The sequence below is a fragment of the Cheilinus undulatus genome, linkage group 20 (genome assembly GCF_018320785.1).
Source record: "Cheilinus undulatus linkage group 20, ASM1832078v1, whole genome shotgun sequence".
Lineage (NCBI taxonomy): Eukaryota > Metazoa > Chordata > Actinopteri > Labriformes > Labridae > Cheilinus > Cheilinus undulatus.
This window is the reverse complement of record NC_054884.1, coordinates 15230159-15246164: the sequence shown is the minus strand read 5'-3', so window position 1 is coordinate 15246164 and position 16006 is coordinate 15230159. Positions and strand designations below refer to the sequence as shown.

General features: G+C 40.0%; 1 protein-coding gene across 5 annotated transcripts in view; it reads left to right on the top strand.

Moving 5' to 3' along the window:
- raraa (retinoic acid receptor, alpha a) overlaps positions 1 to 16006 on the top strand; it is a 243100-nt gene that overhangs the window by 101947 nt on the left and 125147 nt on the right. For all 5 annotated transcript variants that reach the window (XM_041815338.1, XM_041815341.1, XM_041815340.1 and 2 more), the window contains one exon: positions 10953 to 11688. In XM_041815338.1, the coding sequence (XP_041671272.1) occupies positions 11535 to 11688 (154 nt within the window). In that variant the 5' untranslated portion in view covers positions 10953 to 11534. The remainder of the gene's footprint in view (positions 1 to 10952; positions 11689 to 16006) is intronic.

The following is a 16006-nucleotide window of genomic DNA, read 5'->3' as shown; positions in this document are numbered from 1 at the left end:
TTTACACACCCATGCGTGTACAATTCGCTCCTGCAATGTCACATCTCGCTGCTGACGTATACATCCACCCACGCTGCTGTCCTCATAAAAATTTCAGTGCATCGTGCTTCAGCGACTTCCATTATGTGTAACACTGCAAAGCCATACAGCTGGAGTGTGTGTATGTGCTCTTAAGATGAACATCCACCCTGAGCGATCAGCCTGTGGAGAGGTTCTTCTACAAATCCATGTGGGTTTAATGTTTAAGCTAATTATAGAGATTTTACCCTCCCTGTCTCTTCACCTTAAATTGTAAGTACTGTGTTATCATAGCAGACATACCACAGATAATTACATGTGTAAGTATATATGAAGCAGCATGTCTGTCATTTAAAACAGCAGGTGTAACACTTACATGAATGAAACACCCCCAGGAAAGAAGCATTAATCAGAAAGAAAGAAGCATAATAAAAAAAAACATATCAATGGACTTGTTAGGTTATTTTTCTTTCATAGATGTTTTAAAGCTCTGCCATTCCCTTGTAGTTGACAGTTAAACAGTATGTAAATCCAAGCATTAGGGGGCTCTCAATCAAAACACCAACAAAAGAAGATAAGTGGAGACATGCTGCTCAGTTCCACCCACCTCTAATCATACTTTTTGTTATGAATGGAAAGCTCTGTTCTATAAAAGAAAACTGCATTTTATAAGGTGTATGAAATGAGCTGCAAACCACTATTTTGATTCACATAATCAGGATGAAATCTGTTGAAGGTACAGTAAATAAAACTGGAAATATTAATGACATCTAAAGCCCATAATACACCAGTGCCTTCAGACGTACATCCAAATGCATGCCCAAAAGCCTGCCTCCATTATTTTCTTTGTACAAACCCACATTGGTAGCGGCAATTCATGCCACTGTCCTTTCCAGTGTGGCAGGCTCCAGTATAAAGTTTCTTCCTGGGAGAACAGCTGTTTTGTACATACCGGCTGCTGTAGTAGCAGCTCTGTTAGAGAGCAGGAAGAAGAAATAAGTGGGAGGACTTGGCTGCCAGTGAAATACCATTCATACCATTTCATTTTTCACTTAAGTGGTGAGGCAGAGAGGCAACACTGAGCAGGCTCTTGCTTCTGGAATCAAGTGCCTGTCACAGCAGTGGCTGGTGGGAAGGGGCAGCTCTGTGCTTTAGTGGGTAAAATATACTGTAAAACTATTCCTCAGCATTTGGGTTAATGGTCTCTCTGCACATGGGTGTTTCCCTTGCTGATGACCGAATCTATGCAGGTGATCATTCATAAACCAACGGCTACAGCAGGAAAACTAAGGCTGTTTTCGAATCGGCCTATTGCATACTCCTTCCAAACGCAGTATGCAGTATGTATTGCGCACTACGTACTGCATTCGACAGTAGTATGCAGTATGAATGCCAGTTGGACGTTATTGTGTAGTATGCTTGGCCTGGTTTAGCTGGTTTCCAGTGTACAGAAGTACAGAAGTACGTCATACCCTGGTCAATATTAAACGACGCTACATTGTTTTCCATCCATTTACGTACAGAAAAATCTGGGAAGCATTTTTATTTGATTTTTTGGTATTTTTATAGCTGTTGTTTTTAGCTTAGCATGTATAGTGCAGGGAAAGGACACACTTGACAGCACCTTTCCGGCCGTTACGAGCCTTAACGGCAAAACAAAAACAACAGTGACCTCATTACAACTTATTTTGCTATTGTACATGTTGAAAAGGTGAAGATAAAAGGAAATGGCACTTTTTGTAACCGTCAGTCGCTCCAGTGAAAGTTCCGCTGCTCTCTTCTATTATGAACTCTGACCTGGCGCTTTGCATTGTAGGTAACAGTAGGCAAAGCAGACTGGTCCGATGCATACTGTGAAATTTTCCCAAATCAGTACGTCATCCGGGTATTTTTGGCGTACTGCAACTTCCGCATTTGTTCGCACACTGCATACTGCATACTACATTTTGGGCAAATCAGTACGCACTGTTAGTATAGTAGGAGAATTCAAAAACAGCCTTTAACTATGTAGGTGTCCGCATATTTTCCCTTTTGGATCAATAACAGTTGGAAAATCATAGTTAGTGTAAGGATGATTAAAGCTTTTTTTCATTGCAGTATCTTCATACCATCTTCACTGTGATGTCTTTGATTCTCAAGCAGTTTTTTGTGCATCTTTTGATATCAGTGTCTATTTTGATACAATGGAAATAGAGGTTATATGCACCGAATTTTGAGTTTTGTATCGCAGAAAACGGTTAGCAGTATTTTAGTGCTGAACATTGTGAACATACACTGTATGGATGAAAGTGCTGCCCACACCTGTTATCATTGAATTCAGGTGTTTCATTGGGACCCCTTGCCACAGGTGTATAAAATCAAACACCTAGCCATTCCATTGGCAGACATTTACAATGTTACAATGTCATTTAGCAGGCGCTTTTATCCAAAGCAGCTTACATCTGAGACAGGCGTTCCTAGTGCGTGAAAGACCTTAAGGACCCACACTGGACACTTGAGCTCTGACTAGGATTTGAACCCCCAGTGTCCCATACCACAGTCAACAATGTAAACCACTGAGTTATCCAGCCAAAACAAATTATTTTTTATCTAGTTCTGCTTATTCTATTGTGATCTTGTGAAGTGGGGTGTTCTGGGGTAAACTTTGCTTCATGGCAGAATCATGATGAAACCGTGTGCACTTGATGGGTTTTAGAAGTCAGTTAGGGCTTTTTAACTACCTGTTTGTCTGATTTTCTTGCTTCTAATGTCTCTTCTGATACACTAATGAACTTAGATGAGCTTCCAATAGGACTAACTTCTGTCACTTACCAGCGCTGCTTTGAATTCAGAACACTTGAAACTATTTAAACGACCTAAACAATGGCCATAAATATCCATTGCTGCAGCAAACAAAGCAAAAGCTATGATCCCAGATGCTCACTGATGGCCTGATATGGTGTGTCAGGAACCTTAACTTAGCCGCATTGCTAATTCCACTGAAGCGAACAGCATTCGCAACACACTGAAGTGACCACCAGCTGCTCCTGACACACTGATATGTAGCACAAGCTGCACCCATCATCGGTAATTGGTCATCATGAGAGATGCAGATGACACAAGTTGGTGTGCTTTTTTTTTTTTTTTTTTCAAGCATCATCAACAGCCGGTGTGTATTTTTCTCGCTGTCAGTGACTTCTTTGAACTCTGTTTACAGCTGTGTGTATGTTGAGCCGTGCATCTCTTTCTATTTATGCATACTGTTTCTGTATGTCATGCGTTACATTTGCCGTCCCCTGTGGATCCGTTTGCCGCGCTGTCCACTCTGACCTCACACTGCCATTTGCTTTTTCCAATTATTAATTCAGCGTTTGCTGTCACATCCAATTACAGTCTCTCGTGCTTGTGACTTCTGACCCCTCCTTCTCTCTGCCTGTTACATGCCAAACACACAGTTAAGACCAAGTGACCCAGATTGTTTGTTTATCTTTCCTGCTGCTGTAAGAGATCACATACGTTCCCTCTGGAGCTGCCTGTGTGCTTTTCACTATAGGCTGAAGTATATTTGGCTGATATGGGCCAGCTATAGAAGCTAAAAAAAGACAGACGAGTCTTTACAAATGGAAGAATTGTACTTGAAACTCTTTGATAGCTGTACATTAATGGCTCCACTCCAGGCCTCAGGAGACTGTGCTATTATATCACTACTTAATCTTAGAGTGCGCTTTCTATCCTGCTTTTAGACTATACAACAGACCAACGCTCCTGTTGTGTAGGCATCGCTGACGAATGCAAGATATGTGAATGAATTTTTCATAGCATACACAAAAAAGCTCACTTTCCTGTTTGTTATGCTAGTTTTCCTTCATATATACTCGTTTACTTTTGCTAGTTTATGTTTTTTGCCAGTGTTTAACACTATAAAGACCCTTTTCTACACAGCATTATGCACACAACAGCTCCCCTTTTTGTTCTCTGCCATATCAATGACCTTATGTGTCAGCCTGATCATATAGAACACATAGATCATACATACAACAGGAAGCACACGCCGCTGGAATGGAGAACACCCTGACAGAGGAATGGAGGGGAGATTAGTGTGGGTGCGTGCATGCAGGAAAAAGAGATATATGCGGGACATGACAAGGAGAAGAAGGTAATAATGGATGTATTTACTTGTATTTATTGTCTTCTTCCTCTCTTTTTAATGCTGTTATCTAGATTTGACATGTTGCATGTTAGCAGGGATTCACAGTCAGATCAGAGTAAAGCTGTTTGTGTGAGCTGTGATTGCTTTGTGTACATTTACAGCGAGGAAAGTGAGCAGTGCATGTCAGCAGCTTTACCCCGCTTTGGTGTTGCGTGTGCAGTTTTCACAGCAGATTATACGGACCTTCAGTTGTGTCTTGATTCCTCGTTTAGCGGTATGTTTGTGATGTTTGAGCCTCTCTGATTGTATGTGTTCAGTCTTTACCACAGGCTGTAGGATTATACAGGTGCTTAGTTACTTCTGTCCACACTCTGCTGTGACTGGCCGTTTATGTGTGTGAGAGTGCAGAAAATGGGCCACTGATTGTTTAATGTGTTTGAAATGCTTCAGCTGCAGCAGTCAGACATTGTTTACAAAGTGTTTGTCTGCACTCAGCTCTAGGCACCGGGGCCTCATTCTTGAAACGCTCCCATGCCAAGATTTTATTGTACTGAATTCATGGATTTTTGTGGGATTTTTTTCATTATTTAGTTATTTTTTTTCCAAAATATTCATAAAAATAGAGAATTATTATCTGTTAAAGTCATAAACAAGTAATTTTTGTTTTTTAGTGTTTGCTCCAGCAAATAAAAGCAACATATTTCATTTGATAGTTAATGCCAGATGGCTCTTTAATTTTGAAAAGCTTAAAAAGGATCTTTTTATGAATAGATAACCAGAACTTGATGGCTGTTGTCTCTTTTTGGGGGACTGCAAAAACTTAATCAATACTGATGCTGTAATAGATGTTTAAAACAGGCTACTACATGGCTGTTCAACTTGATTCTGAGTGGCCAGATATGCAGAGCAACAGTCTGCTTTCCCTTGATGGAATGCCTTTTTTTAAAAAGATTTTTAAGGCCTTTTTGCCTTTATTTTGGTTGCAAGAGATGCAGATTTTTGATAGGACACCTGAAGAGACACAAGAAATACATGGAGGAGAATGGGAGAAGACATGCACTTGCACTGATGCATCAGTTGGAAATTGTTATCAGCCAATTTCAGCTCTGTTCTCAAACATCAGCGATCAGCAAATAATAAAACATAAAATATCAGTGTCAGATGTTCATCTGTTGTGTCCAGTCAATTTTATGCTGGAATGTACGCCCCCAACTGCTATTTACAGGAAAAGATTGTTTTTACTGGGCAGAAGAAGTGACCTGAGTGGACAAGGGTTAGGGTCAGGCATGAAGGAAAAAAAATAATACCGTGCACTTTGAGAATATAAACAAAAAATCTGAATGATTAGAAAAAAGTTTAAAAAATTGATGATAAAGTCAGTAGAAGGTTAAATAAACATCTCAGTTCCAAAAAATGATACTTTTTCTGGTCATTATTTGAGATATTAGGCTTAAAGGGTTAAGCACCAGCAACAACCCTCCTCACAAGAACTGCCAAGTCTTGACAAAAAAAAAACATAAACTGTGTTATAGATGAATGATCTGCTAAATAATTCTAAAATATGATCTGGCACAGGTAAAGAGAAGCTGTAGGAGGAAGAGCAAGTAAGCGCTGTGTTTAAGAGAGCAGTGGTGCACACATCCTTTGGACAATATAGTTTGATAAATTGATCAAGTAAAATGAAGTCATTTTTGAACTAAAGCTGAAATGAACAGAAAGAAAAATACTATGAAAGTGTAATATGTGATATATGTACTTTAATACGGTAAGTTATTTTCTCTGAAGTTCTTACTCTGGCATCAGACAACAGAAAACTAATTCTCGACATTTTGACTTCAATCTAGAAACTGAATTTTAACTTTTAATCTCAAATTTCAACTTTATTCATGGCATTTCTACAAAAAAAAAGCATGTTGACTTTACTCTTGAAACTGTATTTCAAGTTTCTATTTTATTCTTGACATCTCAACTTTTTGCTCAACATTTTAACCTTTTCTTGACATTTTTACTTTAATCTTGGATTATTTTGTCCCATCTGGACCCAATTTTTACAACTGGTGCATCTCTAACATGAGATGACCAGTGTGTTGAGGACTGCAGCCTCTGTATAAGTGTGCTTACTCTATCAAGTGAGAGTACCATTGTTAAGAAGAACAAATCATTTCTATGAAGAGCAGGCAGTTGCCATGGACTCGGCTCTATTCAAAGACTAGCTTTAATCCTATCAATCTGTGGAAAGAAGTCAGATTAACCCTTAGAGCTCACGTGGTACGGATTCGTGGCTCAGGCACATCCCTTTAAAAATCACTTGGTAACGTTTGAAACGTAGGTCGTAGACAATTGTTTTTTTCATCTGAAAGCTCTCTGTTGTGCCTTTCTGATTATGTTCTCCATGCATTCATAGCTCTTACAGAACGTTTTCTAGTGAGCCCGGAACTGGGCTGACTTTCTGGGGTCTCTGAGGACGGTGTTGTCGTAAATCACCAGAAGTGACAAGTTTAAAAAAACGTTGATAACTTCTAAACCATCAGTCATAGACACTCTTTTTTCCTCTGAAAGCGGACTTTCCTGATGTTCATTTGGTATCCTTGATGTCTCTGTAGCCCTAAAGGACGCCGTTCTAGCGAGCCCAGAACTTCAGTGACTTTTCAGGGTCTTTACAGATTAAATCCACATTGTTAGATCCAATAAGAAGTGTCTTTTAGTCCATTTTTAATCCATTTACGATCACTTTGTTCCACTTTTTGCCCAGGGCATGGCCATGTTGTTTACAGCAATGCATTGTGGGAGTTGTAGTCGACCAGTTGCATCTCTACTGCTTAGAGGAATAGCACAAATGAATCTAACTGAAAAAAAAGTGCATGGACTTTTCTTTGTATATATGTAGATATTTTTAGAGAGATGGGTGAACAAGTCTGTGCAAAGAAATGGCTTAGTCACTAATGTTTCCTGTGTGTTATAAATAAAAATCACTGAGTTTCAAATTCCGATTTGTTTTTTTCTTTTGTCTTTAAAGCCCTATAACTTTTTAAAAATTCAAGTGACATTACTGTAGTAGATTTATTCTTAAAGCCCAGGTTGTCCTGAAAGAAAGGATGTGTAGAGCATGACTGTGCACCACAGGGTTAATGTTCTACAAGCTTTTTGAATTAAAAAGTCCAGACGAGACATGATGGTAAAAACATAGCTGTGAGCTCGAAGGGTTAATTGCTGTGGGTCTGTTTACTCTGAGGGGAAGAGAAAGAAGAAAGGTTTACTAACAAGCAGGCTATTATAGCTCCTCTATACCAACCAAGTCATTATGATCATCCCTTATATCACACAGAGGAAGTATTGGTAGCAGCCAGTTAGGCCTGCACCAGACTATTACTCACTTCCCATTGAACAACTTGTTTCAACTTCCTTTAAAAAAGCCTTCACAATGATTGCTCTGAAAGTGAGTCATGATTTTTTTTTTTCATGGAAAAATGACTTATCAGACCAAAAGACAGACTTTGTCCAAGAAGTGACAGAAATTCTCCTTTGACAAAAGCTCAAACAATAAATAAATAAATGCTGCTTTAACATACATATAGAACACAAGAGGCAAAGAAGATTTGTAAAAGCAACAACTGATTAAAAAATAGTGTGCATGGTGTCTATTTTATACTGATCAGGGTGGTTATTGCAGATGGGATGAAGGATTATAGGCAGCCAAGCCAGCGGCCTCCTTACTGCACAGTTTGTGTGACAGAGGGTTTTAGCCACTGAAACTACTTTATTCAGGGTTTTTGCAGTTCAAACAACTCTTAGATTATTTGACTTCTGTACATTGTTGCTGAAGAACTCAGATGGAATCCTGACCAAAAAACCAACTGAGTTTATGTCTGTGGCTGCTCAGCCCACAGCCACCTAGACATTCTGTATTACAGAGGCAGTTTTGTTCTGTAAAAGATACCCTTAATCCGTGTTAATAACAATTTTATTAACTTTTGAATTGAGAAATAAATAAGTACTTTAAATAAGGTTACACCAATTTACACAATTTCTTTCCACTCATACAAATTCCAATCTATATGTTGCAGCTGCCTAAGCAAGTTGACCCAGACATCCCTCCCTCCTGCAATGTTTTCTCGCTCCTTTTGGGGAGATTTAGAGGCGTTCCCTGGCTAAATGGGATATACAATCCCTCCAGCAGGCTTCAGAACCTTAGACGGCTCAACATGATCCGTCTGGTTTCTCCAGGCCTCAGGTATTATAGAAAAAAGTACTCCTCCAGATGGCAGTTTAATTAGATTATGTATAGTGATCATACGTTTTGCCAGTTCGCCCTTCCCTACCTTGTGCATATTGTTTCTTAGGCTGAAATACTCCATACTGTCTGCAGCTCCCTGTCCAGTCACCCTTACTTTAAAGCTCAATGACTCTTATCAGTCCTGTCTCAAGGTAGGAGGTTGTTTCTCTGTTTCTTCATCCACATCATGCAAGTCTCTATTTGCTGTTTAACTGAGGAATTTGTTGCTGGTGTGAGTGCATTGTAATCTTTGATGTTGCTTATCATTTCTTACGGTGCCTTCATGGACACTAATGGTAATAGTGAAGGAAGTGGCCCATTTCCACCCAGTAGGTTCTCCTCATGTCCCTTTGAGTTGTTGTCCCTCCCTGAAAGGCCCGTTTCAGCATCTGTGGCCTCTGGCTGTTGCATTAAAATATATATGGCTTTACATCACTTCAGTGTACATTTTTGACAATACTGATGCATTTTACATGAGTGCAATGTGGAGTATATCAAAGCTGCATTTCATAATGGTAATGGTCGTGTAGTACGCTGCATTATGGAACAAGGACTAATATCTTGCAGGCTTTTGTGAGTATGTTATTTTAACTCTCTTTTGGTGTAATGTGGCTACTCAGGAAGGGGGAGAGGGGCTTTAAAAGCAAATGAAACTATATCCAACTCCCCCGGGCTTTAAAAAATGCTGTTAAAGCTCTCGTCCTAATACAAGCATACCCACCAGCCACAACCCCTGACCACCACAACATGGTGAATATAGAGAAGCACTTTGGCAACAATCAATAAAAGTAAGGCAGCTAATAGACGACGAAGCCCATAAAGTCAGCTCTCCATCTGATTAAGAGACATCTCAGGGATCCACGCACACTTCTACACTCACATGTGATTACTCATCTTTCCTATTTGTGTTAGCAACACACATTGTATGAAAACACTTTAAACCCACAGATTGCTTTGCTGTTATCAAAGCTGGTTATGGGAAAGCCGTGCACCTCTAGAGAGCATTACTAAATGAAAAGAAACAGACTTTTTTGGATATTTTTGTGACGAAGTAACAGAAAAGATTGACACAAGAGACATGATGCAAGACGATTCAAAGAACTGCGGTGCCACTAGGAGGCCCTGTGTTGTTTTTCAACCACTCTTTGTAGTCCATCTCCAAAAGGGATGGCATCAGCTTGTCTACCCATATGAACATTCTCAAATCTACAGATGGATCAAAATTCAGGGACTACAAAGACACAAAAGTAACTCATTAGAATTAGGCCTGAATGATACAGCCTAAAATTTTATATCATGCTATTTTTGTCCTTTATGTTACAGTATATTTGGCTTGACCCCCGACCCGGAACGAAATAAGGGGTATAGAAAATGGATGGATATATTTGGCTTGATTCTGTTTGACTCAAAATTGTGCTGGATCCTCTGAAAATTACCAGTTAATGTAAAATTCCTTGCATTTGAAGTCACAATATTGTATCCAGTTGACCTCCAATGGGAGATTTTGCACCAACATGCTAGACAACCACATCATCAAAACACCAGTGAGAGAATATCCTTTGGAAAAATGTCATCCATCCCTCCAGTAGAGTTCAGAGACTTCCAGAATCCATGCAGAGGAGCTTTAAACTACTCTGAAAAACCTGATGTCAGTTTTTCCTTTCATTTGTCTCCCATCTGTCTATGGCCGCCCCTCTCACCTGTCATATACCGATGCTTTATGTACATCATTCGAGTGGGAACAGGCACACAAACATGCTGACATGACCCCTCTCTCTTTACAGGAGTTCATCCATGATGTCCTGCTGTGATTCATGCAGGAGTGCTACATTCCTGTTCATGCAAAGACACATTCCTCCTGCTTTTCTGTGTGTGTGTTACAGCAATATTACTTTTACTGCAGCGCATTACATTCACCGACTCCTAAAAGGGGTCATTAGTGTTCAAAAAAGTAAGTTATGTTCATGTTGTGACAACTTGTTTTGAAGAAAGAGCCCCATCTTGCTTGGTGCTGGTGTCCCATTTTTTTAAACTGTCTTTTGTGGGTGTTTAGTTGTCAGTGCCCTTGTGTGCTCATGCTTTCTGCAGCAGTTACAGGTCTGTTTGTACATGTCTTGCTCTTAATTTGAAAATAAACTCAGCAGCAGAAATCTCTAGTGGGCCCAGATCGGTGCCTTGGGTCTCACCTCTAGCGTCCGCAATGGGTGTAATTAGCAAAGTTTTCCTTTTGTGTTGCTCTCTTCAGCGCTGTTTTGGCTCGTCTCCCACAGTATTTGTAGTCTGTCACTGTTAATGAGAGTGCGTATGAGACATCTCACACCCACTGCTCTTTTTTTTTGCCGTTTTAACACTCCATTAGATAATTAAGGCAGATGGGGTGTTTTTGTAACATTTCAGATGAGACATTACCATTAATTAGTGTCAAAAGAAAGGAAATGTTTTGCCCAAGCACTTAAGTACAAAGGGAAACGGTGTCTTTATCTTTTCATTGAAGCACTTAATAATCCCTCTCCCTTCTTCTTTTTTATGCAGAGGCTGTTTGACTGCAAAGACAAGGAGGAGAGCTTCGCTGTGGCATCATGTGAGCTGCTTTTTCCCCCTCTGAGTGAATCTACGCTCCCTTGGAAGTGTTGCAACCACTAGCACCCCCATCACCACTATCCTCGCTGCTGACCGCAGTCATCAAAGTCACCTGTTCCTGACTCAACTTGCCTTCTGTCTCTTTTGCCCACTTTATCTTGGAGATAAGGAATGACCATGCAAGTTTCCAGTCTGTGAAACACCTTGCGCAAATAAGGCCTCACAATACTGGAGAAAGGAAGGATTTTACACCTTTTTCTGTCTTTTTTCTGCGGTCAGCTCAACCCTAAACTGACTTATTTTGTATGCCAGTTGGATTTGTTCTTGGTCACATCTGCAGCAGCCCCAACTCTTAAATTTCCCACTCATAAGGAGTTTACAAACCTCACTTTTGGAATATCTACTCATACAGTGCCCCTATGGGGGATTAAACCAGCACAGGAATTCCCATTGACTCGGTTTTGGCTCCATCAAATCCTATTAAGGTTGGTTTTCTGTGACGTTGTCTTGTGACTGGAGGTGGACTACACCATCATGGCTGGGAAGGGCAACCCTGTGCCGGGCCCCCACCTAAACGGCTTCCCCATGCCCACCTACTCCTACTTCTTTCCACACATGTTGGGCAGCCTGTCGCCTCCAGCCCTGCCAGGATTACCCATCAGCGGCTACAGCACCCCCTCACCTGCCAGTAAGAAATGTTCTATTTTCCTCTCTGCTGCTGGGTTATATGGCAGATGTGTGTTGTCAAGGTTGTTTTTTTTTTTTTTGACTGACAGGAGTTGGGAAGAGGTAGATTTACCTTCCTTTGTGCGTGTCCTGATTTAGGTGTGGGGCTGCTTCTTGTATAGCCCCCCTGCTGTGTATGTGTGCATATGCTTGTGCCTGTGAGTCTGCTGGTAGAGAAAACTCTTTCATCTCCTCCTGTTAAGATCATTCCTATTTGAAAGATGTGTGTGTGCCGGTAAACAGACAAACACACACTCTTGCACAACCATGTCGCCTCCAGCGCTGTCCTTAATTTACAAGCCCACACACACATGGAAACGTCAGTGTGCATCACAAAAAAGTGAGACAGGACAGCCAGGGAGGAACATTGTTTATTTTGGGAACACAAAATTGGCAAGTGTTCCTAAAATAAATCTCTCACACACACAAAAAACTATCATCATAGCCAACCTTCATGCTACAGCTCCTCTATAAAATCCTTCAAAAGCTTCAGAACTAACTTGGGAAGTTTTTTTTCCAAGTCAAACTAGGTGAAAAGTACTTTTTTTTCTTCATAGAGAAAGAGGAGCAGTGCTGTGTTGAATAAATACACAAGATCTACTCAGCCAAACAGTGCTGCAGAAACGCTCAGATCCTTGACTCAAAAGTACGAGTGTAAAGGTATGACAAACTTTATTATACATTTCATCTTGAAGATTTTTTTCTCTAGGATAAAAAACTAAATAGTTCTCATCAGAATAATTGTGCAGTAAGAGTAGAGCCTCCTTATGAAGTTAAAGGGAAACAGTCTGAAGTTTGATGTCATCCTATAAGGCCTTTAAAACATCTCTGATGAAAAGTTGTTTAAATGATCCTGCTGCACAGGTAGACTTTTTTCTCTCTTTGTTTTTATAAAGGTAGAAAGAACTTCAGGATTTCTAAAATTTTTTTGCAGTGTAGCAAGTAAAATCTTACCATGCTAAATGACAAATAAGTACAGCTGACATCTGCAACATAGGAGAGTTCATTAATGTAGGTCCCTTTATGAAAAGAGGTAATAGAAGTAAACAAATCTAACCCTGGAATTCATTATTAGAGTAGCTTTTTAGGCCTCAGATAAGGTAGGGGAAAAAAAGGACTGTTTTAGCCAAAACAGGGTGGGAAGGACCTCGACCACTGTGGTTAGTTAAAAAACAGTAATGAATCACACATTACTAGTTACTTTCTTTTTTTTCCAAAGGAGGGCATCACTTAGTCTTTCAGAAAGTTATTAGTAGCACAACTTGTTTTGTAACTCCAAAGGTTGCACAATATTACTGGCATGATATTAGTATAGGCAGATATAGGCTTTAAAAGTTACATATCTCTATCAGCAGATAAGACAATTTGTGCCAACTTTTATGACTAGTATATCGGCCATACATATTGGCAGAACAGGTCATATATTGACCTTAAATATAGTGCATTCTTTAACCCATAACATATTCTGAGTCATGTTTGTGCCAAATAAAAGTGTAATGGGGAATGTATGGCAATATGTACTGCCTGTATATCTCTGCTTTTGTGGATACTTGTTCTCAAAGATGAAGCTACAGCTGCTTGGTTGCTGTGGGCATCTCTCGTCCTACTCAGGGTCAGCTGTGCTGATTTGAAATATCCAAGGTTGAGTTTACATCAGTGGAAAGTTTTTGCAGGCCTCATCAGTGTTTACACTTCACTGCCACATTCTTGTCCTATTTTGCCAAATAAAATAAAATAAAATAAAATAATCAGAGTTTCCTTTAAAGATGACTCGAATTGAACTACTCTACAGTTTTTTTCCTCATAACATTAGTGAAGTTAGATGAGTGTTACTGAGGAGTGCATGAAAAGGGACTTTCTAAAGTGCATGATAGGAGGTGTGTCTCTAACAATGGCCTGCTCTTTATAGAACCTGTGTGCCATTGAAAAACAGCAGAGCCTTCCTACGGGTATGTAGCCAATCAAAAACAGGGATTGTATTCTGCATTATGATAAAAGAAGTTTAAAGTGGAATAAATGATATGATTTATATTCTGTGTACAATAGATGAAAACATGATGCGATGATTTGCAAATCTCATAAACCCATATTTCATTCTCAGTAAAACATAAACAACATGTCAGATGTTGAAATTGAGACGTTACCATTTTGGTAAAATATGAGCTCGTTTTGAATTTCATGGCAGCAACAGACTCAAGAAAAGTAGGGACAGAGAAACAAAAGGCTTGAAAGGTAAGAGGTGCTAATTAAAACAGCTAGAGGAAAATTTTGTGACTAATTGAGTGAATTGGCAAAAAAGTCAGTAACATGACTGGGTATAAAAGGAGTATTTTAGCAAGGCAGAGTCATTTAAAAAAAATGGTCCTCAACATAAATTTTTAAGGAGTTTGAATATCCCACCAGGTACAGTACATAATATCATCAAAACATTCATAGAATCTAGGAGAATCTCTCTGCACAAGGGACAAGGCTTAATGTCACTATTGGATGCTTATGATCTCCCGCCCCCTAGGTGGCACTATGTTAAAAATGGGCATGATTCTGTTCTGAAAATCACTGCATGGGCTCAGGAACACTTCCAGAAATGATTGTTTGTCAATACAGTTTGCCATGCCATCCAAAAATTCAAGTTAAAGCCGTATCATGTAAAGAAGAAGCCATACAGTATGTTAGCACTGTCTAGAATGCTGCTGTCTTCTCTGGGCCAAAGCTCATTTAAATGGACTGAGGCAAAATGGAAAACTGTTCTGTGGTCAGATTAATTAAAATTTTGGATTTTTTTTTTCCATAAACTATGGACGCTGACAGGCACTGTCAATACTGAAAAGTATATAGAGGATTTAAAGCAAGACATGCTCCCATCCAGACAACACCTCTTTCAGGAAAGGCCTTGTATAATTCAGCTGAACAATGCTAAACCACATCCATCACAGCAGCATGGATTCACAGAAGAGTCCAGGTGCTGAACTGGCCTACCTGCATTTCAGACCTGGCACATTATTAAACAAGAATCAGGCAAAGAAGACTCAGGACTGTTGGAAAGCTAGAATCATACATCATACAAAAATGGGACAACATTCCTTCCAAAAACTCCAGCAACTGATCACCTTACTTCCGAGACTTTTACAGCCTGTTGTTAAACGAAGAGGGAATGCTACACAAATATGTCCCTGCCCTTACTTTTTTGAGATGTGTCGCTGCAATCAAATTCAGAGTGAGGTAATATTTTTCATGAAATTGTAGAATGTCTAAAATTGCTTTGAAATGTGGTTCTTGGTAACGTCCCTTCACCTTACAGCAGCCTGAGAAACAAAATAAATTAGATGTTTTGTCAGTGACCCAGCTGTGACAGCAGTGCAGACCCACACTGCAGTTCTTTCTGCACGTGTGCAGTCAGTTGGTGTGTATTGTTTTGGACAGGTCTGGCATACACAGGTTCAAGGGGGATCAGTGTATTGACTTTGTATCCGCTGCAGTTTGGCATTCAGCAGAGAAGGAAGCAAAGAACAGCCGGTGTCACTCCCACTTCCCCAAACCCAGATACCCTCTCCACCTCACCCACAAAGACAGGAGCACCCATCAAATTCCTCTTTTTGATACAGTGTGTGCGTGTTTCTGCATATTTGTGCATGTGAATGTTTGCCATGTGGGGCAGTTAGGTTCCTTCCCTTTTTCCTGGACAAACATTTCCTGTCTGAAAACACCACAGAGAGAGGGAGAGAGAGAGAGAGAAAGAGAGCGAGAGATAGAGCAGGGGACACCGCAGCTTCCTGACAGTCACACACCCAGATACACTCTTAAACATAAACACAATCTTTGCCCTTCGTGCTGGCTCACTTTCACTCACACTTGCTCTTCCTTGCATGCATATAAGTGCAGACTTAGTTCACACATTCTCTCACATACATCATCTTCTTTCTACCCTCTTTAGCAGATCATTTCCTCTGACCTCCCTCTTTCTGAAACCATTTTATGTTGTCTCACTTCAGTACTTACCAAACCCTTCTCAACACTGAGCAGTGATGAGGAAGACGAGTCTTTTTTGAGCTGGTATAAGAAGGCTTTACAGGACGACAGGTTGAAGGCAGCAATTACATTGTCCTTGAATGATTTCCACATAGCTGAGCATCATACACACAGAAACTTCTTGTGCTTAAGTGTGTGTGCTTGATAGTTATTGAAGCTCGTCCTTGTGAAAGCTAGTTATCTCTCCCATTTTCCATGAGAACAGTGTCGTCCTTGTTGGCATAAAGCAGTCTTTTCATAGTATCGTAAGGCCT